The sequence below is a fragment of the Lepidochelys olivacea genome (genome assembly GCF_965140295.1).
Source record: "Lepidochelys olivacea isolate rLepOli2 genome assembly, chromosome: 2".
Lineage (NCBI taxonomy): Eukaryota > Metazoa > Chordata > Testudines > Cheloniidae > Lepidochelys > Lepidochelys olivacea.
In genome coordinates this window covers 192,289,238-192,317,001 of record NC_140412.1, presented here as the reverse complement: position 1 = coordinate 192,317,001, position 27,764 = coordinate 192,289,238, and the positions used below count along the sequence as shown (strand labels likewise).

Genomic DNA, 27,764 nt, shown 5'->3' with positions numbered 1-27,764 from the left:
CCTGAGTCTCCTTTCATAAGACAAGTTTTCCATTCCTCGGATCATCCTAGTAGCCCTTCTCTGTACCTGTTCCAGTTTGAATTCATCCTTCTTAAACATGGGAGACCAGAACTGCACACAGTATTCCAGGTGAGGTCTCACCAGTGCCTTATATAACGGTACTAAAACCTCCTTATCCCTACTGGAAATACCTCTCCTGATGCATCCCAAGACGACATTAGCTTTTTTCACAGCCATATCACATTGGCAGCTCATAGTCAACCTATGATCAACCAATACTCCAAGGTCCTTTTCCTCCTCCGTTACTTCTAGTTGATGCGTCCCTAGCTTATAACTAAAATTCTTGTTATTAATCCCTAAATGCATGACCTTACACTTCTCACTATTAAATTTCATCCTATTCCTATTACTCCAGTTTACAAGGTCATCCAGATCCTCCTGTAGGGTATCCCTGTCCTTCTCTAAATTAGCAATACCTCCCAGCTTTGTATCATCTGCAAACTTTATTAGCACACTCCCACTTTTTGTGCCCAGGTCAGTAATAAAAAGATTAAATAAGATTGGTCCCAAAACTGATCCTTGAGGAACTCCACTGGTAACCTCCCTCCAACTTGACAGTTCACCTTTCAGTAGGACCCGTTGTAGTCTCCCCTTTAACCAATTCCCTATCCACCTTTCCATTTTCCTATTGATGCCCATCTTATCCAATTTAACTAATAATTCCCCATGTGGCACAGTATCAAACGCCTTACTAAAATCTAAGTAAATTAGATCCACTGCGTTTCCTTTATCTAAAAAATCTGTTACTCTCTCAAAGAAGGAAATCAGGTTGGTTTGGCACGATCTACCTTTTGTAAAACCATGTTGTATTTTGTCCCATTTACCATTGACTTCAATGTCCTTAACTACCTTCTCCTTCAAAATTTTTTCCAAGACCTTGCATACTACAGATGTCAAACTAACAGGCCTATAATTACTTGGATCACTTTTTTTCCCTTTCTTAAAAATAGGAACTATGTTAGCAATTCTCCAATCATATGGTACAACCCCTGAATTTACAGATTCATTAAAAATTCTTGCTAATGGGCTTGCAATTTCTTGTGCCAATTCTTTTAATATTCTTGGATGAAGATTATCTGGGCCCCCCGATTTAGCCCCATTAAGCTGTTTGAGTTTCGCTTCTACCTCAGATATGGTGATGTCTACCTCCATATCCTCATTCCCATTTATCATGCTACCATTATCCCTAAGATCCTCTTTAGTCTTATTAAAGACTGAGGCAAAGTATTTGTTTAGATATTGGGCCATGCCTAGATTATCCTTGACCTCCACTCCATCCTCAGTTTTTAGCGGTCCCACTTCTTCTTTCTTTGTTTTCTTCCTATTTATATGACTATAGAACCTTTTACTATTGGTTTTAATTCCCTTTGCAAGGTCCAACTCTACTTGACTTTTAGCCTGTCTCACTTTATCCCTACATATTCTGACCTCAATAAGGTAGCTTTCCTTACTGATCCCTCCCTTCTTCCACTCCCTATATGCTTTCTGCTTTTTCTTAATTACCTCTCTAAGATGCTTGCTCATCCAGCTTGGTCTACAACTCCTGCCTATGAATTTTTTCCCCTTTCTTGGGATGCAGGCTTCCGATAGCTTCTGCAGCTTTAATTTAAAATAATCCCAGGCCTCCTCTACCTTTAAACCCATAAATTCTTCAGTCCAATCCACTTCCCTAACTAATTTCCTTAATTTTTGAAAGTCAGCCCTTTTGAAATCAAAAACCCTAGTTGCAGATTTATTTTTGTTAATCCTTCCATTCAGTTTGAACTGAATTAGCTTATGATCACTTGAGCCAAGATTATCCCCTACAACCATTTCCTCTATGAGATCCTCATTACTCGCCAAGACCAAATCTAAAATGGCATCCCCTCTAGTCGGTTCAGCAACTACTTGTTGAAGGAATCCATCAGCTATCGCATCTAGGAAAATCTGAGCCCTATTATTATTACTAGCACTCATCCTCCAGTCTATATCTGGGAAGTTAAAGTCTCCCATGATCACACAGTTTCCATTAGTATTTACTTTATTAAAAACATTAAAAAGGGCTCTATCCATATCCAAATTAGATCCCGGCGGTCTATAGCACACCCCAAGCACTATCCCAGGGGAGGCTCTAATAGTTTTCTTCCCCAATTTAATTATTGCCCAGACAGACTCAGTCATATCCATTTCATCGCTTCTTATTTCTTTACATTCTATCTCATCATTGATATACAGTGCTACTCCACCACCTTTACCTTTATTTCGGTCTTTCCTAAACAGCACATACCCTTCAATACCTGTAGCCCAGTCATGACTACTATTCCACCAGGTCTCTGTTATACCTATAATATCTGGTTTCACTTCCTGCACCAGTAACTCTAGTTCCTCCATTTTGTTACCTAGGCTCCTTGCATTAGTGTACAAACATCTTAATTTTTGCTGTTTGGCCTCACTCACATTCTGTACCCTATTAGGCACGGTTATTTTACTACCAGTATAACCTATTAGACTTGGCCCTGGTGGATGAAGGTGTTTAAGCACACGCCTATCTTTCAGCATAAGAGTTGTTCCACTGAAGTCAATGGACTACTTATGTGCCTAAATTTAGGCACATGCTCCACCAAAGTGGGCCTTAAAAAGAGTGATTTTAACCATCTCACCAACCCTCTCTTTCCCAACACATACAAAGCAGCTTCTCTCACAGAGTTAAAATAATTTGGCTCAATTTAACATGATAACATGAAGCAGTACCCCTATTGGTAGTAATTATCAGTAGAGTAGCTATAAATTTCTTCTCAGTCTAATACTAGTATATGTCATGCTGTTATAGTTTGTACAGTAGAAACATTTTCAATAAGCATTGAAAGATGGAAGTGAAATCACATGGGAAATTTCCAGTTTAATTCAGGCAACTAAAAGAAGAATACTTGCTGACTTAGGGGTTTTACAGGTACAGGTTGAACCTCTCTAATCCAGCACTCTCTGGTCCAGAAACATCCGTGGTCCAGCATAGGTGCTGGCTCCGTGGCTGCTCCGGGACTGGCGCACTCATAGGGAAATGTTAGTGGGTGCGGAGCATCCAAGGGCGCCAAGCTACCCCCTCTGCTCTCCTCCCCCCACACCTCTCGCGAGCCAGCAGCCCCACACTTACCAACTCCTCCTCCTCCTCCCTCCTAGCACTTCTGGAGTGCCGCAAACAGCTGGTTCCTGGCATTCAAGCTCCAGGAGGAAGGGGGAGAACCTGGGGCTGGGACCCCGGGTGGCAGCAGAGCCCCTGGGCGGGGGGCCATGCTGGGCGCAAAGCCTAAGAGTGCTGCAGCACCTCCCACACCCCTACTTCCTGCACGTATGGAGACCCACGGGCACTCTACATTGACCTCCCGTGGTTCGGCAAATTCTCTGGTTCAGCACCAGTCAGGTCCCGAAGGTGCTGAACTAGAGAGGTTCAACCTGTATTTAAAAAAATCAGAGCCCACTTTACAAACAAAAACAAAAGCCTTTAATACAGTTTTAGTTAAAATAAGAAATGAATCTGGTCAGTGACATGAGGTGGAGTCAACTGTTAAGCGATTTGATGTACAAGCCACTTGTATGATATACAATCATTTAGCACACACAACTATCTATTGGTAAAAATTGGTGTTATTTTAAGACATTTCATATATAGCACTAAGAGTGACATGTATTAAGACAAAGGGCTCATATGCCAGACCTACACTTGTTAACATTTGTCTTAAAGTTCACATTAAGTTGCTGCACACATAGGAACAGCCATCCAATCTGAATTTGCTGATATATGGGGAGCAATGTTTGCAAATCAGAAATAGATTTTTAATATACATTTTATAGATTCTACAAACACCGTGCAATAAAATGAAAATGAAATTCAAAGATGGCTAAGTTTAATTTAAATAAGTGTTCTAAATCAAGCAGCTTTCAGTTAAAAGGTAGCTTGCACAAACCAATGTTTCCCTTTGCCTTTTCTGCTGTATAGAGAAGCCCTGAAAGTGTTGTGTACATGTGTACGTGGAGGTGGTATTGGATTAATATTTTTCCTGATTTTTTTTATTTTACAAATATCAGGACAATCAAGTCTTATTCTCCCTGTTTTTGCTGGAAGACTAAGACTACAAGAGAACCGGAGTGCCCTCTTATCATTTAGTTGAACAGGTAGAGTGTTGAAGCTTCCACAAAGAGATCCTTTCTCACAACATTTTGCCAGGAGTGGGTTATTTGTTTAGAGCCAATTGTATGCTCAGCACTGTAAAGTACACTCAAAAGAGCAGTTCTTGCCTGTAATGGTTTCTAATATAAAAGATTTACATCTATTCGAAAACAAGTTGTTAATAAAATACAGACAAGAAAATTTAACAGTCTGATTAAAAATCCCTTTCCAAACTCGTTTGTTCAATTTTCTCTCATTAGTTACCGGTGATGTCATAATCCTACTAGTTCAATTGTTCAGAGGCTTCTAAGAGAAAATGCGTAGATAAAAAACTTTAAGGTCTTGTATTTGTATGAGTATTTTTACACACATGGTTTGGATGAGGGGAACTTCTGTTTACATTCTTGCTTATAAAAAAATCATAGCATTAAAACTAGTCAGAAAACTACTTACTCTGCAAACATTCATAATTCACATTATTATACAAATTAATTTGACATCAATTTCAAAATCGTAAAACTACAACAAAACTAGTCAAACATGGAACATGTCTTCAAAATCACAAAGTTTACATCAGATACCATATATCTGATAAATTTTTAAAGCTTATCACAGCAAGTTTCCACCTTAATTTATTATTGCAAGCAGAACTAACTTCAGTATATAATTCTTAAATTTTTATTAGCTTTAATATCTCAGAGTTTATTTTTGCTCTGCAGCAATGTCAGAAAAATATCTGTGAATTTGTAACTTACAAGAATCAGAAGTGGGAATACTTGAAGTCTCACATGTATGTTCTGTAGAAATTCTATTCTTCTCTTTAAAATACGTTATCAATTATTGCAGTGTAAGTAGGCCACTTCTGGCATCTCTAGCAGAAAGATGGACCTAGTAAATAACCAAACTCCAAAGCAACTAGGTCTCATGATAAGTGAACAGTGACCACACAGAGAAATTGGGACATAGTTCTTCAGCAGCAGAAAGGCATTAATAAAAACCAAAATTCAACATCTGAAGAAACCAGTATCAAATAAAATGGTCCTGTCAACTTTAATCAAGCAGCATAATCCCATGTGTCATGAAACTGAACATCCACCTCAAATAGTTCATCCAGAAAGCCAATTGTTTAGACACAAACTATCTACTCTGCTGTAAACAGTACTTTCAAAAAGTAAAAATCAAAAAGCAATTTCACCAAGTGTATATATTTAAGGGGCAGCACTCCAGGAATAATCGTTTACTCCAGTATGTACTAGAAGACTTGTTTTCAGCAAGTGCTGCTTGTACTATGGGATAACGTTTCCCATTTTTAATAATTTATGCAATGCAGTAGCATACCGCACTCACCTACTTTCTGCTCTCAGTTGTAATCCAATTGTTTCCTTATGCATATATATCACTTTGAACAAACGCTCAAATTTTGCAGGATTGGGGCCCTAAATGAATTTACAGGAAACATGGACAGACTAAAGAATAGTGTTCTGATTAATCTTAAATTTCCAGTGTGTTGAACTGGAATATGAAAGTATTCTTTATTCATGGAGGTCTGAAAAATCCTTCTCTTACACTGGCTAATGTAAAGGAAATTCTTCTAGTTTCACAATGGAGGCAATATATGTGTTTAGTGCTTTGAGGTCTACCATGGCTCTTCCATCAGATCTTTTTGCACTGTGAAGAATGGAATGGAGACCTTTGAATTGCTTTACCAGAGCAACTTGCCCTATAGCCTTTCTGGACATAATATTTTGATTTGCACATTGCCTGTAATACTTTTTATACAGAAGAAAAAGTTGCCTTTCATCTTGAAGTAAGTTTAAGCACTTATAATGTACAATCATTTATTCTGTCAATTTACATTGCAGGAAAAGAACATTACACAGAGCAATGTATATTTTTTCCCCAGTCACATTCACTTTCTTATGCTACGTTTGTTTTAGAGGTTTAACTGTCCATTTCCCTTTTTAAAATACAGAACAATTCAGATTTAGTATTATTTAAAGTAAGGGACTATTACAAATGGTTTAAGTCAAACTTAGTGCAAAGGACCTGTATAGGTACATCCATGCTCGTGGGGCCAATCCACTGTGATCCTTGCTATCAACATGAGACTGTTCTAATCTGAGCCCTTCTTGAACAGACATGGCAATCTATACAAACCTGTGTGCTTCTCTGCTATGCACAAAATGGATTTTTCATGAAACCTCTACATTTATTTTTGCCACTTAAGAAGGATTTTAACCTATGGGCTGACCTTACAAGGTGCAGAGTGATTTGAAACTAATGTGAGCTGAGGGTACTCAGCACCTCACAAGATCAGGTCCCATACTAGTAACTCAAGGAAAAGAAAAAAAATACTACAGCAATTAGAGAATTAGTAGGCTTTTAAGACACCTTTTTACTGGTACTTTTAAGTAGGTTAGTTACCCGGTTTTACCTGTACTATATTCTAGTGAATGGAAGGGTCCTACAACCTAGAGTTTTATTTTAAACAAAAACCACGTGTGTGTGCATTGCCAATCTGAACGAGTATGTGATCCTAAACAATACAGCATAACTAATGAGTCACGTCAAATAATAAGGCAAAGAACTTAATAAAATTTACTAGGTCATTCTCCTACACAAAATACTACTGAACACCAGAGTTGAATTCTATATAATTTAAGCCTCCCAGTCTCTAAATTGTTTTGAAATCTGTCAGTGCCTCAATCAGTATTTACATTAATCTTGCTGACTTTTTAAAGCATATTTAATGGACAAGGTCTTAATTTCAAATACATTTGTTTTGAAATGGCCTATCATCATAAGTGAATTTGTACAGCTAGTAACAACATATATGAACACAACAATATATACTATTGAGGTTAAACCTAAATAAACATTTTATAACAGTTAATGAAACAGGAATAAATCCCCAAAGCAATGTGAATCTATTAGCTGGGTCACCACTTCCTCGAAAGGTGCTCCATTTCATGTGCCACTCTTCAACACACATTTTGAAATTGAACTTTGAGTGGGCAAGATGAATCAGATGATTGAAATATTTCAGAGTTAGAGCTGTACCACACTTCAGTATAAACCTTTCTTCTAGAATGTGATCAGTTGACATTCTCATCCTGTTCTTAAGGCATACATGACAAAATAATGGCCAAACCTCCCCTTTTTTAGGCGTTTTGCTTCATTATTAATTGGAGTTACCACTTGATTTATGGTTGACTCAAAGAACTCCTGCAAGGTCTCATATCCTGACTTCCCGTTTCTGTATCTACTGAACAAGACCTAACCTCTCCAAACACTGTGCACAATTTTAAACTGAATACAATTATAGTTTAATACAAACTCAAATCAGGCATAAGAAAAGTATGATCCTGTAAGCTTGTACTCATGGATATAATCCCATTAATTTTAAGGAAGGGTTTGCCAGATTGGGCCTTTAATTTGCACTTTCATACACAAATTAGAAAAGGAGTACTTGTGGCACCTTAGAGACTAACAAATTTATTTGAGCATAAGCTTTCGTGAGCTATAGCTCACTTCATCGGATGCATTCAGTAGCTCACGAAAGCTTATGCTCAAATGTATTTGTTAGTCTCTAAGGTGCCACAAGTCCTCCTTTTCTTTTTGCGAATACAGACTAACACGGCTGCTACTCTGAAACCATACACAACTAAGTTATGCAAAATTAGTATATCCACCCCACTTTGACCGAATCAAGTTAAATTTATCATATCTGACATGATATATTTAGAAAATACATATTAGAAAGTAGGTTTCAGAGTAACAGCCGTGTTAGTCTGTATTCGCAAAAAGAAAAGGAGTACTTGTGGCACCTTAGAGACTAACCAATTTATTTGAGCATGAGCTTTTGTGAGCTACAGCTCACTTCATCGGATGCATACCGTGGAAACTGCAGCAGACTTTATATATACACAGAGAATATGAAACAATACCTCCTCCCACCCCACTGTCCTGCTGGTAATAGCTTATCTAAAGTGATCATCAGGTGGGCCATTTCCAGCACAAATCCAGGTTTTCTCACCCTCCACCCCCCCACACAAATTCACTCTCCTGCTGGTGATAGCCCATCCAAAGTGACAACTCTTTACACAATGTGCATGATAAGTGTGAAAAATAGCCAAATAGTATTTTACGAAGATTCTGATATGTTAAAGACAAAATATCTAGGATATAAAGCATCTCCTAAGGTATTTCCCATCGCTAGCACAAACTATAACCAGTAAGTGCTTCCCATTCTGAAGAATATGGTATTGGCTATCATTTCATACAGTACTAGTATAAATGAAGTTGCTAGAGAACACTCCTTTTATAAAATCCAATATACATCACTTCACTCCTTTTCTATGGAATGAATTGACTACAACATAACCTTTCCACACCAAAAGCTACTATTTGAAAACATGCTTACCCAAATCCCATAAAATAGTCCTGGACAGCAAGAAGCATTTATTGGAGTTCAAAGCAAGAACTAACGTGCAGGTTAAATGAAATGAAAATAATGATAAGCAGAATTTAAAATAGAGTGTATATAGACAGTCTTCCTGGTGTTACCTGAGGGAAAACAGCTGTTCAAGTCAACCATATAATACTGTGTAATACCTCATTTTTCAGTTTTAATGTAAGCAAAATGTCAGCATATAATGAGATGACTTACTTAAAATAAAGAATCCTATTTAAAACTACCACTTAGCTTGTGGCAAATATGTCATACATAACAGATCTGAAATAATGCTTACTGTGGCATTTTGGGGATAAAAATTATTTTAATGTTGTAAAGGAACAAAATCTCAGTTGCTTAGTCAAATATTTTAGAAACGCACAATGTATTTTTCGGCTTGAATAACACTTAACTTAAGAAAACTGAAACATGGCGTTAAAGTATACCAGTGAGTCTAGACTCTTATTTTGCTACCAAGTATTTAAAAAAAACAACCAAGAAGGCTGGTTTTTGTTTTGTTTTTTGGTAAGTGCCAAAATCCCTGATATGTCAATGGTCATACCTTTCCAAATACTCATTAAATGGAAGTAGCAGCAAAGTATAATAGAGCACAGCATGTGTCCAAATGGCAATAAGAGAGCACCTTTCCTGGACCGTCTGCTTCAAAGCATGTTGGGATTATACAATACCATGCATCAGGTCAGAAATATTCTGCAGGTTACAGCTGACATAAAAAAGTTATCATTAATAAAATCTTTACACTTTTCTTGCATGTAAAAAGAGGTTCAAAACTGAAATGTGATGCTCAAAACTGAAGTTATATTTTGCCCTCAACTAAGTGTGTGTTCTCTCTTTCCAAGGCACGTTCATAAGTGCTACTAAATTCTGGTTCCCAGTTCCACTGAAGTCTATTATAAAAAAGAATTTTTAAACTATACCATAAACTTTATGCTGGATTAAACACACATATGATCACTTTCCAAAATGCAAGCGACTACCAGTTGACAATAATCACTGATTTTGTAAACCAGAGCATTTTACCACATTAAACAACAAACAACAAAAAGGGAAAACACACACATATAAAAACACCTGAGCATTTGACTTTACATCATGAGCAAGACACGTAACAAAAAGTGTCACTACAGAAAGATCACCTATCAACTTCAACTCCTATTTTAATCTCCAAAATGCCCTTCTATGATAATGTGCCTTTACTAGGCCTACCTCTGCTTTCATTTAGCAATATAAATGTCCAGTGTTAAATCATATTTAAAAATAAAAAAAGCATTCTTTGAAAAACATTAGAAAGCAAAAAAACCAAAACAAAAACACCACAATCACGAATTATTCTGTTTTTCTTGCCTTCTGAAGCAATGTATGCCTAAATTTTACATGTCTTGGTCATTTAAACCTATCTAAAATGAAATGCAAGAAGCTAATGAAATGTAAGATTCACTTTTTTAGCCATTTCCTCAAAAAAGCAACAACTCTTTCTGCTGTCAAAGTTGAGAAAAAAAATGAATGATGGCTGTCATAAATACAAAGGGAAGGGTAAACCCCTTTGAAATCCCTCCTGGCCAGGGGAAAGCTCCTCTCACCTGTAAAGGGTTAAGAAGCTAAAGGTAACCTCGCTGGCACCTGACCAAAATGACCAATGAGGAGACAAGATACTTTCAAAAGCTGGGAGGAGGGAGAGAAACAAAGGGTTTGTGTGTCTGTCTGTAGTCGTCTTGGCCGGGGACAGAACAGGAATGGAGTCTTAGAACTTTTAGTAAGTAATGTAGCTAGGTATGTGTTAGATTATGATTTCTTTAAATGGCTGAGAAAAGAATTGTGCTGAATAGAATAACTATTTCTGTCTGTGTATCTTTTTTGTAACTTAAGGTTTTGCCTAGAGGGGTTCTCTATGTTTTTGAATCTAATTACCCTGTAAGATATATACCATCCTGATTTTACAGGGGGGATTTCTTTATTTCTATTTACTTCTATTTTTTATTAAAAGTCTTCTTGTAAAACACTGAATGCTTTTTCATTGTTCTCAGATCCAAGGGTTTGGGTCTGTGGTCACCTATGCAAATTGGTGAGGCTTTTTATCCAACATTTCCCAGGAAAGGGGGGTGCAAGTGTTGGGAGGATTGTTCATTGTTCTTAAGATCCAAGGGTCTGGGTCTGTAGTCACCTAGGCAAATTGGTGAGGCTTTTTACCAAACCTTGTCCAGGAAGTGGGGTGCAAGGTTTTGGGAAGTATTTTGGGGGGAAGGACGCGTCCAAACAGCTCTTCCCCAGTAACCAGTATTAGTTTGGTGGTGGTAGCGGCCATTCCAAGGATAACGGGGGTAATATTTTGTACCTTGGGGAAGTTTTGACCTAAGCTGGTAAAGATAAGCTTAGGAGGTTTTTCATGCAGGTCCCCACATCTGTACCCTAGAGTTCAGAGTGGGGGAGGAACCGTGACAATGGCAAATTTGTTTTTCTATAAAAACGAACCTCTGTAAAACTAATATTTTTAAAACATGTAACCACCTCATCTCATACCTGATGAATTTGGAATTAGGTTTTTGAAGGAAAACAATTGTCTATTCACTGAAGTAACTAGCAAACTTTTAAGAGCATTTCCAGCAGTTTTGAAAGTTACAAATGAGTTCAGACTATATATTACTTCATGGATCAGATCTCTGTGAAATAGTGCAGAGCCAACTGCAAAGCTTTTTGATTGTTTTTTTTATTATTTTTCTTCTTGACTAAGATGGAAAGTAAGATTGCACCCTTGCAATAAGTGCTTTTCAGGTTAACTCCAAAACAAAGCTTTTTAGGAAAGGAAAAATAAGGCTTTTTGAGAACTGTTAGACCTCAGAGTGCACTGAACTAGGAATTTTAACATACTGAATTTTTAGCATTTTCCCACAAGGGCTTATTTTTGAGTTTAACTTTGTCAGGGATGAGTGTGTGTAAGATTCAGTGTAATACTGCATATAACTCATTCTGTTTGTGACATTACATTTAAAGAATTATATTCCACAATGTTCTTTAAACATCTAGGTGAAAGGAACCCATTTCTCTAAAAGAAATCCATAACATTACACATAGTAGCAGCACTATAGTTACACATCTGATTCAGAGACCCTGAATTTTGGTACATCAATTATGGTGTATTTTGCTGTAATCTAGAAGAATGCATTACTATAAGAATGCTAATAGCTCTCCACCAGCTACCAAATACACTTGTATCTGCCAGAACTGCACTTTACTTAGGGAATTTTTCTTTAATATTGGATTTAAGACTCTAGAGCTCTAAAAAGTTTTGTGCATGAAGCTCTCACTGATCATAAAATTAATTTTTAAAACAAGTTTACACGAACCATTTATTGGCAAAGCTAGTGAATTAATGGCATTAGCTGGATGAGAGTCAAATGCTGCAAAAATATCCAAGGACAACTGCCACTGTCATTTTTCCTCACTTTCAACTCACAAACTATCAAAATACTCAAAATTTATTTAACTACCTTGTGTGTCTCTGAACTTTGGTAATGTAGGAACAACCTCTGAGAAGGACTAAGGATCTAAAACCTATGGGTTTTCTTAAGTTATGCAAGAAGAGTGAAAAATACAGTGTAGAAAAGAAGTCATGATAAGGAACAAGGTGGATGGAATATATACAGAGTGTGTGTGGCAGGTGGGAGCTGAGCATGAGAACAGACTGGAACAGAAGTCCCAGTCACAGGAATAATAGCAAACTACAGAGTTCAACAGCCAAGGTTGGTTCCTCAAAAAGCAGAGTTGACACAGCAACCCCATTCATTGTTTGTTACTGAGAAGGGAAGTATGCCATTCCATCCCCTTACACCGATACTTGAGTTCTTGAAAAATCTGTCACATCAGTGAACCGCAGCAGTGACACACTATGGCCTACATGCTGAAAGAGTAATATTTTTTATAGTGGTGTATAGCAGCATTATGTGGGAGACAGAGAATGGGAGAGAGAGTTTAATCAATAGGTCTTCCACATTCAGGAGAGAATCACTGCCGTTCCAAACCCTGTGATTGTTGCAGGCATATTTTTAATGACAACTATATAAAACAGTTGTAAATTACTATAAAGTAGAACTTCCTGTATTCCCAGACAGCATTTCCAATCACAACCCCAACATGGACTATCTCATACTGAAAGCATGGGCCAGGAAGCATTACAACTCATTAGTAACCAGCATCTCCAAAACTCTTTCAATGATCACTATCATTATTTGTATTAGTGTGGTGCTAGGAGCCCAGGACCTCATTATGCTAGGTGTTGTACAAACACAGAACAAAGAGACAGTCTCTGCCCCAAAGGGTTTACAGTAAGTATAAGACAAGAGATAACAGACGGATACAGACCAATGAGGAAGTACAAATAAACAATGAGAAAATGTTGGTCAACATGACAGAGAGTGATCGCTGCTCACTAACAGATGGTGTTGTATTGTTAAAGCTAATCCACACAAAATTGGAAGTTGGCATAGCCATTTCACAGTTATAAATCCTGTAGAACCAGGTTTGATGTAACTGGGTTCTGACAGACATCTGACCTAGTTAAAGCAAACTAAAGTTTTCAATTAGTTAAAGTTAATAGTTCTTCCCATGACAAACCCTTTGCCTACCCACCACTACATCGCTCAAGTGTATTTGTATCAATGCATTCTGTCTAAACAGCTAGCGGCAGCCTAAAACATTGTGGGCATTTTTCAAAGAATTTCCTTGCCCTCAACAGCTCAAAGGTTTCTGCGATATTTTTATGCTATTGCTCACTGAGCATTGCACTTATGAATAGCTGTTCAGGCAGCTGCATCCATTAAAAAAAGCTTAGAATGAAACCAAAAAGATGGGAACATAAGTGTTTTGGAGGCAATGTTGGATGAAACTGAATGGAAGCAAGTAGAAGTAAAGGGCACAAAGGGGAAACCATATATTCAAAGACAATTTAATGTTTGCCAAGGGGTCATGAGGCAATCTAAATATAGAGTTACAGGAAAGAAGCCAATGTAGATGAGCACAAAACACACACAAAAAAGGAGAGGCAAAAAGAGGTACAGAAAGAAATTTATAACACATCAGATACAGAGGAGCACTGGAAAGATTACAGAATCATACTGAGAGCAGGAGTACTTGTGGCACCTTAGAGACCTACCATACTTTTCCACAGTATGCATCCGAAGAAGTGAGCTGTAGCTCACGAAAGCTTATGCTCAAATAAATTGGTTAGTCTCTAAGGTGCCACAGGTACTCCTTTTCTTTTTGCGAATACAGACTAACACGGCTGTTACTCTGAAACCTCTCATACTGAGAGCAAAACATCATAAGAAAACCTAAAGTTAATAATAAGAGTTAAGAATTTAAGAGTAATTTCTATATTAAGAGCTGCATATATAGGTTATATGGAACAGACTACCAAAAGCAGCATTAGGAATAACTAATTTAGATACCTTTTAAAAATTATCAGGCAAATAACTAGAGGGAAAAGATATTCTAGATTACAACTCGTAACTCAAAAGATGGGGTGGATCTGTCATACAGACTGAAAGAGGCCAGGAAACCAGTTCTATATTTAGTTTCCCAGTCATTCTAAATAGCATCTAGCAAGATATATTGGTAAATTATATATGAGCTTTAACCCGCTCTCACCTCCACAAGGAAACTTTTCCTACATCTTGATTTAAAAAAAAATACTGCTGACATCTATTTCATAAAACACATTAATTATTAGATAGCACCTTTGTTATACCTGGAAATGTACAGACATAGTTCCTGCCCTGGAAGCCTTGCTATCTAGAATTTAGGATGGCCCTTTAGCTTCTGAGAAATTATTTTTAATTTATTAAAAAAGCAAAGCACTCAGGGGCTTTTTTTGAAGTGTTCTAAAAACAATCACCTAATGTACTAATGATACAGTGCTTTGCTTTGCAAACAAGCTGCTTTGTTAATAGGACTAGTCTTCCAAGACAGATAGAAAGGTGATTTTAGTATGCTGCCACGTCCCACAAACATAATAGAAGCAAGGATTTACTTCCCTATTTCTACCAAACAATTCATTCTGATTGATACCTCACCTACTCCGGTCTGAAAGATTGGACATTCTAAGAGATTTTCCTTCATATATTGTATTGATATAGTTTCTAGATGTTATAGGTATTGAACTTAAAAAAACAACAACAAAAAACCACATATCAAAGACCTTAGTTTACAAAACTGGTATCTACCCCCACATACAACCGGTCCATCCCAGCACATTACACTTTTCTGAGGGGGTTTTCTAACAAACAAAAATAAAGGCTTGTTTATACAGGGAAATTGACTGGCATAGCTATAATGGAATAAGATATTCTGGTATAGCTATGCAAGAAAAATTCCCCATGAGGGCATTATTCCCAAATGAAGTTACTTATTTCAGAGTAACTGCACAAGGAGTTATTGTAATATAGCTATTGCTTATTCCACTACAGCTATCCCAGTCCATTTCCCTATGTAGACATCCCATAATGCTTTGTATTTTCAAAGCACTGAATATTAGCCAATTAAATCTCTCAACACTCCTATGGAAGCAGTTAGGGATTTTCAGTTCACAAAAGGGGAAACAGGAGTAGAGACTGGGCCTGCTTCACAGTACATCATGACACAAATATACTTTATTGAAATAAGAAGATTTGTGATTCCTATTGTCTAGATCAGTGGATATTACGCATGTCTCGGAAAGGATAAAACTGATTTTTGGTGGCAGGATGCACCCTCTATCATTTGAGCCATAAACTGGTATTCACAGTGGTGTGAGCAGAAAGCATTCCTCCCACCCTACAAGGAAAGGTATAGCGATGCTTGTTAGCAGAGAAGAAAGGCTGGAATGTGGAAAAAAATATAACAGACCACATACTGTAGATGCCTGGCAACCCTGTTGCTCCCGCGCACCGCACGTCTATTCAAAATGCTGCTGCTGAGGTCATCTTCCTGACCTGCCATTCTGACCACATTAACCCCCTCTCTTTGCATCCCTCCACTGGCTCTCCCCTCCTCCACCAAATCAATCACAAGTTTTTGTATTTGCATTAAAGGACCTTGACTCTTTATCCACATCCTCTATATCAGATATATTAAGCTACTGAACACTATCTTCACTCTGCTAATGATGGCAGCCTTGATTGCCCGGTTATGGGCTTCTTTCTCCAGTACCTCTGAATTTTCTCCCATCTGTTTCACATGCATGCGGAAAACTTCCCATCAATTACTGTAAACCTCCACCTTATCCTCTACAAAAACTACCTCTCTGCCCTGATGCTGACGAATTATTCTGGTCTGACATTGGCTAGGAAAGTGCCAAGCGATGATTGCAGTTTTTCCACTAAACATCCTTCTAGCCCACCCTTCAGCCAGTGTGTGCGTTATATCCCATCTGTCACATCAATTGAGAGCACTCTCAGGCAGAAACTGTTGTCTTTGTTACATACCTGTTTTGTGTCTACCACAAAAGGCTCCCACTCCATAACTGAGGTTCCTAGGAAATAATGTAGTACAAATAATATATCTTCCTAAATAGCGCTCCACCTTCCCCTCATATAATATGGTAATATCAGAGCACCTATGATGAACAGTATGCTTTGGCACACACTTTAGCAGCATGGTGATATGGAAGAAAAGTGCTAAATCAACAAAAATAAGTTTTAAAAAATAGTCATTTTTTCCAACTAAAATAGCCCTCCTTCATGTTTAGGTATGAAGAAACGACATCTACATTTATTTAATAAAAATAGAATGGTGAAATCAGTAAATATCAATTGTGATTAACAATGCAATTCACCTGTTTATATTTCAATAACTAGAAAATGGCCATTAAAAGCCCAATTTTCACCACTTTTTTTTTTTTTTTTTTTAACTTCACCAACTCCTTGAAGTTTCTCGCGAATGCTTCGCTGCCAAAAATTTGACACTGGACTTTTTGGTTTTTTTTTAAATATAGGGAAGTCTGGCAAGAAGTTTGTGAGAAACTTGGGGTGTGGGGTGAGGAGGGGAAAATCAGACAGATTGTAATTATTTGAAACATATCTCAAAAAAATAGGTGAAATAAACCCACCAAATTTAGCTTAGTTTACCTGTTTTTTCTGAACAAGGAGTGGTTCCTTTGCATGTTTTTTGGAAATCCTGGATTTGGGACTCTGGTTCTATGGACCAATTCATGCCAAATTTTACTAACCTATAATTGCTATGGAGGAGAGTATTAAGAACGTCTGCAACTGAACCATGACACAAGAAATGGTACCACCTTGTACAGCTTGTCTACACTACCTGCCAAATCGGCGGGCAGCAATCGATCCAGTGGGCGTCAATTTATTGCGTCTAGTATAGACGTGATAAATCGACCGCTGAGCTCTCTCCCATCGACTCCGGTACTCCACCAGAATAAGAAGAGCAAGTGCAGTCAATGGGAGAACGTCAGCTGTCAACTTACTGCAGTGAAGACACCGTGGTAAATAGATCTAAGTACGTCAACTTCAGCTACGCTATTCACATAGCTGAAGTTGCGTATCTTAGATTGACCCCAAGCGGTAGTGTAGACAAGCCCATATATAAGATTTACATTCGTATTTATATCATGCATATCCATTCTTTTTTGTCCCTCCTCTCTCTTGCAATGTTTTTGTAAGACTCCTCTTCTGCCTTTTCCAACTTGAAACAATTTCCTACCTAAAGTGTTTTTCCCACTGAAACTTTCATTCACATCTTTTTCCTTATCAAGTTACTCCTCAGAAGATAACAGCAGCCTTTAGTCATACAACAAGATCCTCTGCCCTCACTTAATACTGCTGTTGACCTTAAGAATTAGAAAACCTACATGGGAATTTGGCAAGCATTGTGAAACACTGCAAATTCAGCCTAACTCATACCCACAACTATCCTTGACCCAAACTCAGGAAAGAACCTTACACAGGAATGCCAACCATCTTTAACACTAACAGTGAGACACACTCATTACACTGTACCATATTAATGAATGCATCCCCCACACAACCCCTGATTACTCTACAAATTGTGTGTTTTTTTCAAATCTACCTTTGCCAACAATTAATGTTAGGTGAAAAGAGAAAAGAAAAATAAATGACAAAATATCTGAAAGGTAAATACAATATATTAAAAAAAGTTAGGAACCTACGTTTTGGCAGTGACATCCACAAACTGCCCTGGACGAAAGTGAGCTGCATACAGAGGCGTACCTTAAAAAGGAGGGAAAATATATCATTCAATTAAGTGCTGAAACTGCCAGCATCCACAGTTGTTAAAAATAATTTTTAAGAGAAAATATTCATTTAAATCCTGATTCTTTAAAAAATTGATTTTTTTAAACAGAATGTATGTATAATTACTTCTTTATTTTCATCCCATTTTATAGTCTTAAATTCCTAAATTGGTTGTTTTGTACTTGTTTCTTCAGTCTCCCAATTATTAATATAATTTCAGATTTTACCTAGAGATTTGTACAACTAAAAAATTTCACGTTTAAGATGCTCATCTATGATGAAAAAGGCAAATCAAGGGTCCTTAACATCTTTATTGAGAGAATAAAATAAGCTCAAACATAAAATGGACTTGCAAATACCCTGTGCCATGTTTGTAGTGGTTACATTTTCAGATCGCTTTTGAGCCTGATTTTTTGCTCCTATTTTTGAAAATTTTGGGCTGTGTGTATAAAAAAAGTTCTAAATAACTCTGTTAATGCATTATACAACTAAATAATTTTTCAGTGTTAACAATGAAGCAATTTATTTTGATGTGACCAAGATTATGAGACACTAAGAAAAAAGTTTTTAACGAAAGTACAATTTTAGCCCCTGGTTCTGCAAACACAATGCATGTGCTCAAAATTAAATTCATGAGTAGTCCTATTGAAGCAAATGGGACTATTCATACAAGTAAAACTACTTATCTGCTTAAGTGCTTGCAGTATCGGGGCATTAGTTTTCAATATTTTGTTTTTTTGCTTATAGCAGTCCTGTAAAATTCAAAAACATACCCTAATACTGGCATTTAAAAAAAGCTTTGACAATTTAGTTCATTATAAATTTTAATCTAAATTTGCAATTCTCAGTTTAGTTTTACAAAGCCTCAACTTGATTTAAATGAATTTAAAAACAAAATCAAGTAATTTAAATCACTCCACTCTGTCAATGTCAGATTTGTCAGTGAATACAGACAGTGATGAGGTGACCCTTTACTAAATCACCAAGCAGAAAAATATTGACATCTAGTATAAATAAATAATGAAGTGTATATAACTGTACGAGCCCAAAGAAAGAGAGACAGACAGACAGCCAAGGGCAAACAATTGAGATGAGAGAGGAAAGATGGAAGATGCTGCAGTAATGTTTGTAGTACATATTTAGGACTTTAAATGCACCGAACTTTCAGCCTTTGCTTCAATTATCAGACCACACTTTCTCCATATGCCTTACTGGATAGCATTAATGAGTAGCTGCAATAAAGTCTAAGATCTGTTTGCAGACTCTCTCCACTGGCTACAAAAGAAGTCATAATATTTTAAATAGACCATTAGGACCCTGTTTTAATAAAACTAATGATTAATAAATTAATAAAATCCCCGGAGCAAAATTATGTTGGCAAAAGCATGTAATATAAACAACCCAAATTCACATACTAAATATATCCTGAAAAATTTTAAAAACAATTTTTATGAAGGTTAAATGTCCAAATCTTCTGGTTAAAAGACAAAATTCTCAATGGAAATCAATGCTCCATTTTGCTTAATCCTTTCTGCCTCAAATAGTCTGAAACAATGGGATTTCAAGAGGTACCTAATTCGTCTCAACCAGGGAAGCACAGAGAAGACTGAAACCTCTTAAACAACAACTTTTCCAACCTCCTGCAAAATATCACTTATGGAGTCCTTATAAGAGTGCCAAAGTCCTTTGGGAAGTGTATTCACATTCATTTCTAATACTGATTTGCATTTTAGCCAGTTTGCATTAAACAACTTTTCCAAGAGATGGAACTGATTTGCTACAAAAAGGAGAAATGGCGGAAGACGACGACAATTCCTTTCTCCACCCACAGAAAGTAAAGGCCATTTTCTATTTTCCTCCTTTTCAAAAATTTGATTTGGCCCCAGTGATAGGGGAAAAAATGTTTTAAATTCACTTTCATACCTAAAAAAAAAAAAAAATCAATCACACCTTAATGTCCTCTGTTTACGTAAATCTAAACCAAGAGTAAATCATACGTGTAATGTATTCCAGCTCAAAAAGATTACCTGGCTTAATTATAGCATTATCTGACACCTTAAATATTGTAGTTTTCTGCTTTGGTGGTACTCCTGCTTCTCTGAAAACCTCCAGTGCAGACTCTGGTTTCTGGAAAAAAGAGCACGCATAAAACAAATGAACTTAAATTATAAATTCATTACAAATTCAGTGACCATCAGAAAACTGTTTACAACTGTCAACACTATTTAAAAAACAAATGCCACATTGTATTTTTACTTTCAAGAAAGACTTAACTTTATATTAAATTACTGTAGCATAATTTCTTCATGAACTTCCTGAACTTCAATCAAGGCCATTGTTGGATCTCATCTGATCCATCCATCTCATCAGATGATCACTGCACACTTATACTGTGTCACTAACACCAAGGGATCTGTAAAAACTTCCAAAGCTAGGAGGGAGAAGCCAACTGCCACTTTTTTTCATGTACACAAATATTTTTATTTAGAATACATTTTCACTAACCGTAGAGTAATTTAAAGTGTAATCTTTATTTCAGATGTCATTATAAATGCACATTTGTACTAATGATACTGCTTTACAGTGCCACAATGTGTATGTAGTTTTATAGACTGTAAACCCTTCAGGGCAGGAACATAATCTAAGGCCCTGATCTTGAAATACTTAACTTTAGAGAAGTCAATAGTTCCACTGAAGGAAATGGGGCTTCACACAGAACAAGGATCCACTGCATAGTCAGAGTCTGAACAGCAGAAGACCCCAAGAACAAAGTTTTTATGTATTTATTTTATTTATAATATACCTAATTCATTTCAATGACAAATCATCTTTGGTTACAAATGAGAGCTTTTTATTTTATCAGACACATCAGCAGCTGCCTTTTAGAAACATTACAGTACTGACAGAGTACCAGCCAAATGGAAACCAAGTATATGAAAACTGAAGTTGTATACAGTGGCTCAGCTGAGATTTTTCTTCAAATGAAACCTCCTAGAAAGCAATTTAAACAACTGACAGCAGTGTCACACTTGGATAATCCCGTCAGTGAGGGGGTCACTTTTAAAAAGTTCTCTGAAATTATCCTTTTCCCAATAAAAACACTTCTCTGAACTTTCAGACAAATTTATCCGGACACCTCTTAAGGCTGTTTAGCTTCATTTGAAAAATCAGCATATTGTCCATGATTTTATTAATAACTATATGTAATTACATTTTATAAGAACAGCAAAAACCATATTATGCTTGGTTAGAAACCAATTGATAAAATTCCTTTGATTTCTAATTGATTAGAGGCCAAAACACCTTTATGAAAATGTCGCTCCTCCACTCAAGTAAGAATGCTGATATAGGGTTCAGCAGTTCACTATTTTTTTTAAATGATTTGCTGACTTGCATTCATATAGTAAAACATTTTAAACAAAAGATTTTTAAAATAATCATGATTATTCTATTTATACGTTTTCCAAAGCTGGTTGTATTATTGGTCTGATGACTGATCACATGTATACCGTACTATAGTGCATGCAGAAGTGAAAAATAAAATAGGTATCTCCTTTATCAGATGTATTTAAGTAAGTCTTGATTTAGATTGCAAAGTAAAATTACATTTGTTTAATTGACCAGAAACTGAATGCTTAACAGTATATTCCAAATGGGCTTGTGAGGAGGGCTAGAATGACTGTACACACACATACTGAAGTCATCAAGGGATAAGAAAGCTTTTTTCCATTTTTCACCAAAACATCTGACTATAGCTTTCTATTGCCTGACTTCAGCAAATGAAACAAAATTTCATCCAGTGCTCTAATGGACAAAGACAAAGGTAGGTATTTTTATGTACACAAAACATCACTTAGCCTCCTTGCAAAGATGGGAAAAAACAGATTTTTAAATGGCAACATTACAGAGGATATTGAATATGTTCTCAAGTGAATATCATTTTAAAAGGTCTATTGAAAACATACTGAGCAGTATAGTATGGACTGTTGCAAATCAGACTACATCTGCAAAATGATTAATAGACCTCAAAAGCAGAGTTTGCTTATTTTTTAAAAGACATTGATAAAAACAGTCACAGTACCATGCATTTTGGGAAGGAGACCAATTAACTGTGCATTAAAAAAAATAATTTAGAAAGTTTATCCACTTGAAACACAGTGGCATCTGTCAAGCTAAAAAAACCAACACATTCCTAAAAAATGTATTTAAAAAAAAATTAAAATAATTTGACATTTACAAGAAATACATAAAACCTTCATTGTTAGTGAAATTACTAAGGGATTCATCAGACGATTTACTAAAGTGAGTCACTGTCAAAATCTGGGGAGGACAGATGTTACTATGGGGAACTAATGAAACAAATTAATTATGCTGTCACACAGAACTAGTTTTCCACAGTTTAGCTTTTCAGACTCACATTTGGAAGAAAATAATGAAGTGATAAATATAAAGAGAGGATGAAGCTTCAAGTTTCAATGTAAACCAGAAAAAGGTACCATTATTATATTTGCAGAGTTCATAACAAGTGTAAACTGTACAGAAATAAAATAACCTGTGTCAAATTCTTTTAAGCTATCTAACATTATGGAACAAATTTACTCCAGATTCAACCTCAGAAGTTACCAGTCAAGGTCCAGATCTACATAATTTTTTTTTAATGGATATAGTTGAATAAGTTTAACATAATTAATAGAATTATCTAGAAAAAAGCAACAATTTCCTATTAAGGAACAGATAATTTAATAAACAATAGTCAATCTGATATTTTAGATCATTGTGCATCAAAGAAAGCTATACAGATCACAATAAGAGCAGTTTAAATTGGACATGCGATTGCATGAATCCTACATTTTCCTATATTATCCTATATTTTCCATGGACTGAATGCACTTTGTTACTCAACCAAGCAAGAGGACAATGTTGAGCGTCAGAACTATCACGCATGCATTTCTTCACAGTTGTGCTTCCCTGGTGCACCACCAGCAGTTTCAAAATGACTAGTTACATATGATTTTTGTCAGTGTTGAGCTAACACAGCCAGGAGCACCGGTGTAATTTCACCAAGTGAAAAAAATGTTCCTTTAGCAGAAGATATGCACCAGAGAGACAAGGCATGTGGAAACCAAAGTAAACATTGGTGAGATGTGCACCAGCAAGCAAATAAAACTAAGATCACACAGAAAATAAACCCTTTTCCCATGAAAACTTCACTGACTTTCAGTTGGGGTTTTGGGTAGATTCCCTGCTAGAAAAACTGAGGTACAAGCCCTCAAGAACAAACAAACAAACAAACAGATCTCCAAATAAGCCACGTAAAGCCTTTTTGTATCTGTTTAGGTCAAACAGAGATGACCGCAAGAACAATGCAAAGAGAAGTGTGACAGTTTTATAAACATAATGAATCTGAGGGAAGGCTAGGTTACCATTATGATTCAATCTTTCCCCCTAGGATTGACAAAACTGCTAAATTGCTTCAGCCATTGAAGACTGGCTTGGACTTCTGCATCAGACATCTAGAGCTGTTAAACAAATCAGTGGTTTGTGACACCATCATCAATAAACTATGTTCACAACTGTGCATATTTTAAGTTTAAAGTTTAATTCTTCTTTCAGGAATATTATACGCAAATGAGCAAATAAAACAATGGTAAAATTAAAGCAGAAATGAATAAATCAGAATACATCAGCCAACTACATTGTGAGAATATCCAAAGGATTATCAGAATCGAAAGAGGCCCACAGTAACTCCTCTACTCCAGTGGTTATTAACTTTGTGGGCCAAGATTCCAAATTAGGTCCAATGCAAGTTTGTAGACCTAAGTACCTGCTCCCCCTTCCACTGCTACTACATGTTCCCATTTCCTGCAGTTCCCTCCATTACCAATACCATGCTTCAAAGAAGCTTTCAAAAATACAGCCTTCTACCATTTCCAAGAAGGAAAAAATGCTAATGTAGTTGTCCTCACTTCCCAGATTTTTCTAACAGATTTTGGAAAAGGTTGGTGAAGGGAAGGAAGGGAGAATGGTGCACTCCTCCTCCCCATGTCACCCCCACCCAAACCACCCCATGGCACACGAGTGCGTGAAGGTGAGAGACAAAGATGAGCCTCTGAAACATGTATGGCTGCAAACTCATCTTTTACTAAACACCTTTTAATATATCACTGTTTTGTCTGAAAGCATTTATAATTAGTGATCCTTATTGAAATAACAATTCTAACCAAAAAAAGGAAGTAGTACACTTACATAAAAAGGAGATGAATGTTTCCCTCCAACGATTAGAGTGGCTGTTTTTCCATTATACTCTTCCTTCGGTGTGTACTTTAAAACATGGCAGTCTTTCACCTTAACAAATAAATCACAGTAAACAGGGTCTCAAAACAGACATCTCTTCATATTCTAATTTAAATTAACAATAGATATTAAACAATGTGAGCAAAGTCACAGTGTCGACTCGATTTCATTTGTCTAATAGATGACACAAAGTTCAAAGAGAAAATTTTAACCATTTATAATGAAGCATCTTTCTTTCAAGTAACTGTTCACCAGAAAGCCTACTAGAACAGACATGTGTAACAGAGAGTATTCTTATGTAAATCCTAAAAGTAAAATCAGGTTTTTAGAACGATGAAGTTAGGTTATATTATCACAACTTTAGCTTTAATGAATGATTTTATATCCTAAAAGTAATGTTAAAATGATCTAATACACAGGTTAAAGAAAGAGTTTCTATACATCTGGGTATAATAATGTTTAAATTATCCAAAAGTACAAAGCTTGGTTTAAAAGTAATAAAATACATATATTCGTGATCTGCTGCTGGAGCATGCAAAGGGACTGAAAAGCTGGCTTCAACAACCGGTTGGGGGATTCCAGGAGTGGCATAAAGCTGACAAAACTGGCTCTACACCAGTGGTTCTGAACCAGGGGCCCGGGATCAGGTTTCAGGGGATCCGTCAAGCAGGGCTGGCATTAGACTTAATGGTGCCCAGGGCAGAAAGCCAAAGCCCCACCGCATGGGGCTGAAACTGGGGGACCTGAGCCCTGCCACCTGCGGCAGGAGACAAAGCCTGAGCAACTCAGCTTTGTGGGGCCCTGTAGCGTGGGGCCGTGGACAACTGCCCTGCTTATTATCCCCTAATGCCGGTCTTGACGTTTACATGCAGAAAAACAGTTGTTGTGGCATGGGTGGGCCATGGAGTTTTTATAGCATATGTGGGGGGGGGTCCTCAGAAATAAGAAGGTTGAGAGCCCCTGCTCTACACCACTTGTCCCTACTTTAGCCTTGTTGGGGTTGTTACTGCTCGTGTAAGTTAGAGCAGCCCTGAGATTACTTCAACTTGACTAAGGACTAACCCAATTCCCAGTTGCCTCTAGGACTGGGAAAACAGAAAGGGGATAAAATGCCACCTATGCTGTCCTCCTCCTCAAGTGCACCACACACAATCCTGAAGAGTTTACAATCTAAAACACAGAAGAAAGGATGCACTGTGCAACCCTTAAGAAGTGGGTAACTTTGGTGGGTTTTCCCCCTTAAAAGCCCTTCCCCCCACTATAGAGTTTAATTTCTTGCTTAGTCTAGAATTTTTTATTAAAAATCTAAACACAATATTTAAGCCTAAATTCAAAGTATCTCTCTTACCTGAAGTAATGTGACAGCATGTCTTTCACCATTCTTGGTCCACAATGGAATCATTCCCAACTTTATTGCAACAAGGCCAACTCTGCGGGAACCTTTAGATCAAAACAAACCATGCCCATAACTTTAGACTAAATATCTGACAGAATCGGAGTCTGTGGATCGTTGGGGTATGCTACCAGATCTTTTTTCCTCTATGGGAGAGATTGAGGGAGGAGACAATAAGTTCTTAACTTTGTGGGAAGGTTGGGAATAGCAGGGTTTCTTTAATATACTACTTATGTTTGTGCAGAGCAATACATGGGCTCAATATTAATTACAATATATAAATTTCTTGTTGAGAAGTCACTTCTGAAAAATACTAACATGACTTCCATTTTTGGCAAACCAGATGAATATCTAAAACAAAAATTAAGTGTTACGTGAGAAACATTATTTCACTAGGTTCCCCCCACCCCAATATTTAAGTTTTTATTTTATTCTCAGCCACTGTATAACAAATCTATCCCATTAAAGGTTCAGATGCTTAGGTCTTTAGCTTGGAACACAGAATCCACAAGAGGAATATTTAAGAAATAAATATTTCAAATGTGGGGGGGGGGGAAGCATTTCCAAATGTGTTATACAATATTTACATATTGCATCAGTCACTTAGTGGCCATTCTAAGTATATGAAGTCATCATCTGCAATGCCAGAGGCTATATTTTTCCAGAGGCATCTCTAAAGTCTTGGTCAGCGTCACTGCTGCAACAATAAGCTAATTAACTAAACCATTAAAAAAAAATCTTGAAAATAAAATGTGTTCGTTTAAGACTGGACGTCAGAGGGTTCCTGTGGACACTGTGGGACTTTAAACACACAAGCTATGCTACCTAGTATGCTCTCTTCTGTGCAGTGACTGGGAGTCAATCTGTAGTCCCTTATGGATCAGGAATGCTACTGAGCCAAAGTCCCTGATTTTGGAATGAAGTCGTTCACATCAGTCAATGACAGCTAATTACGTGGTACCCTTTGATGTGTTCATGACAGTCATATTCCAAGGGTATGGAAGCAAGACAGGTTTTGAGGGGGCGATGGCTGGAAAGGGACGATAAATGTGTTGAAATTGAAGGAGAAGATCCTCAGAAATAAGAGAGGAACTTGAAGACTGCTTTGGTCCTTGTAGAGGTAAAGAAACTGACTAAGGTAACAAAGAAGAAACTTTATATGACACCAGTCCAATATCATTTGTATACTGTAACAACCCAATGACAACTACAGCCAGAGCTGCATCTGTTCATATACTAACCTGGTTCCCATGAGTGCAGTGGCCAGGGTTCATCTTTCAGTGGACACAGTTTGCTGGCTGTTTGAGCTCTGTATTCTTCTGCTGTTACCTGCTTAAGGAACTGGGTGTTCTCTTCAGAAAGATGTTCATCCCACCAGGTGGTGCTATTAATATGCCTGACTATAGAGCACCAGGGTCCCCTACCAAGTTAAAAAAAAAGGGGCGATGGGGGGAAGTTGTTGTTGCTTATTAATATAGATAATGCCTTTTACTACTGCATCTCATCACAAAGATTACAAAAGAATTAAAAATCATTAATAAATCATGCTCAAGTGATGACACTCAAACTGTCCCACCCTGATCATCATCCCTCAGATTAACTTATATTTAATTTACTAAACACAAATAAAAGTCAAAAATAGAATCAATAGGAGCAATCAACCACATGCTAAAACAAATAAATGGGTCTTTTATCCTACACACTAGAGCTCACCAATCTCAGGAACTAGTGGATAACTAAAGAAGCAAATTTCAAAATGGAAAATTTCGAGCTGAGAAAGCCACTGCTAGATTTCATTATCAGCCTCAAGAGAGGTTTTTAAACCCAGGAACTCTCAACCAGCACATCAGCCCCTCTCAACTGCCTTGACAGAGAATAAAGCAAGGGACTGCTTCTCAGGTAACCAGGGACCACACACCATTTGGGGCTCTGAAGGACATCAACTCTACCTTACTTGCACCCAGAACCAAACAGGAGCTCAGAACAAAGACTGAGTCACAATTACTATGTGCTCACAGAAGATACCACAGACTCAGGAAGCAGGCAACTGTGCTTTGTACCAGATTAAAGACTTCAAGGTGGCCTTCATAGAGAGGATATTACACTGCTTCAGCCCACTTCTTTATATTCTTCCCCATGCCAAGCATTGCTTCCATTTTA

General features: G+C 37.0%; 1 protein-coding gene across 1 annotated transcript in view; it reads right to left on the bottom strand.

The window, feature by feature from the left end:
- Nucleotides 1–27,764, bottom strand: part of MRPL3 (mitochondrial ribosomal protein L3) — a 67,225-nt gene that overhangs the window by 34,019 nt on the left and 5,442 nt on the right. The window contains exons 2-6 of the mRNA XM_084618491.1: nucleotides 26,846–27,024; nucleotides 25,560–25,651; nucleotides 24,164–24,262; nucleotides 19,945–20,044; nucleotides 17,833–17,893 (exon numbers count right to left, since the gene is read on the bottom strand). Coding sequence (XP_084474617.1) covers nucleotides 17,833–17,893; nucleotides 19,945–20,044; nucleotides 24,164–24,262; nucleotides 25,560–25,651; nucleotides 26,846–27,024 — 531 coding nt within the window. The remainder of the gene's footprint in view (nucleotides 1–17,832; nucleotides 17,894–19,944; nucleotides 20,045–24,163; nucleotides 24,263–25,559; nucleotides 25,652–26,845; nucleotides 27,025–27,764) is intronic.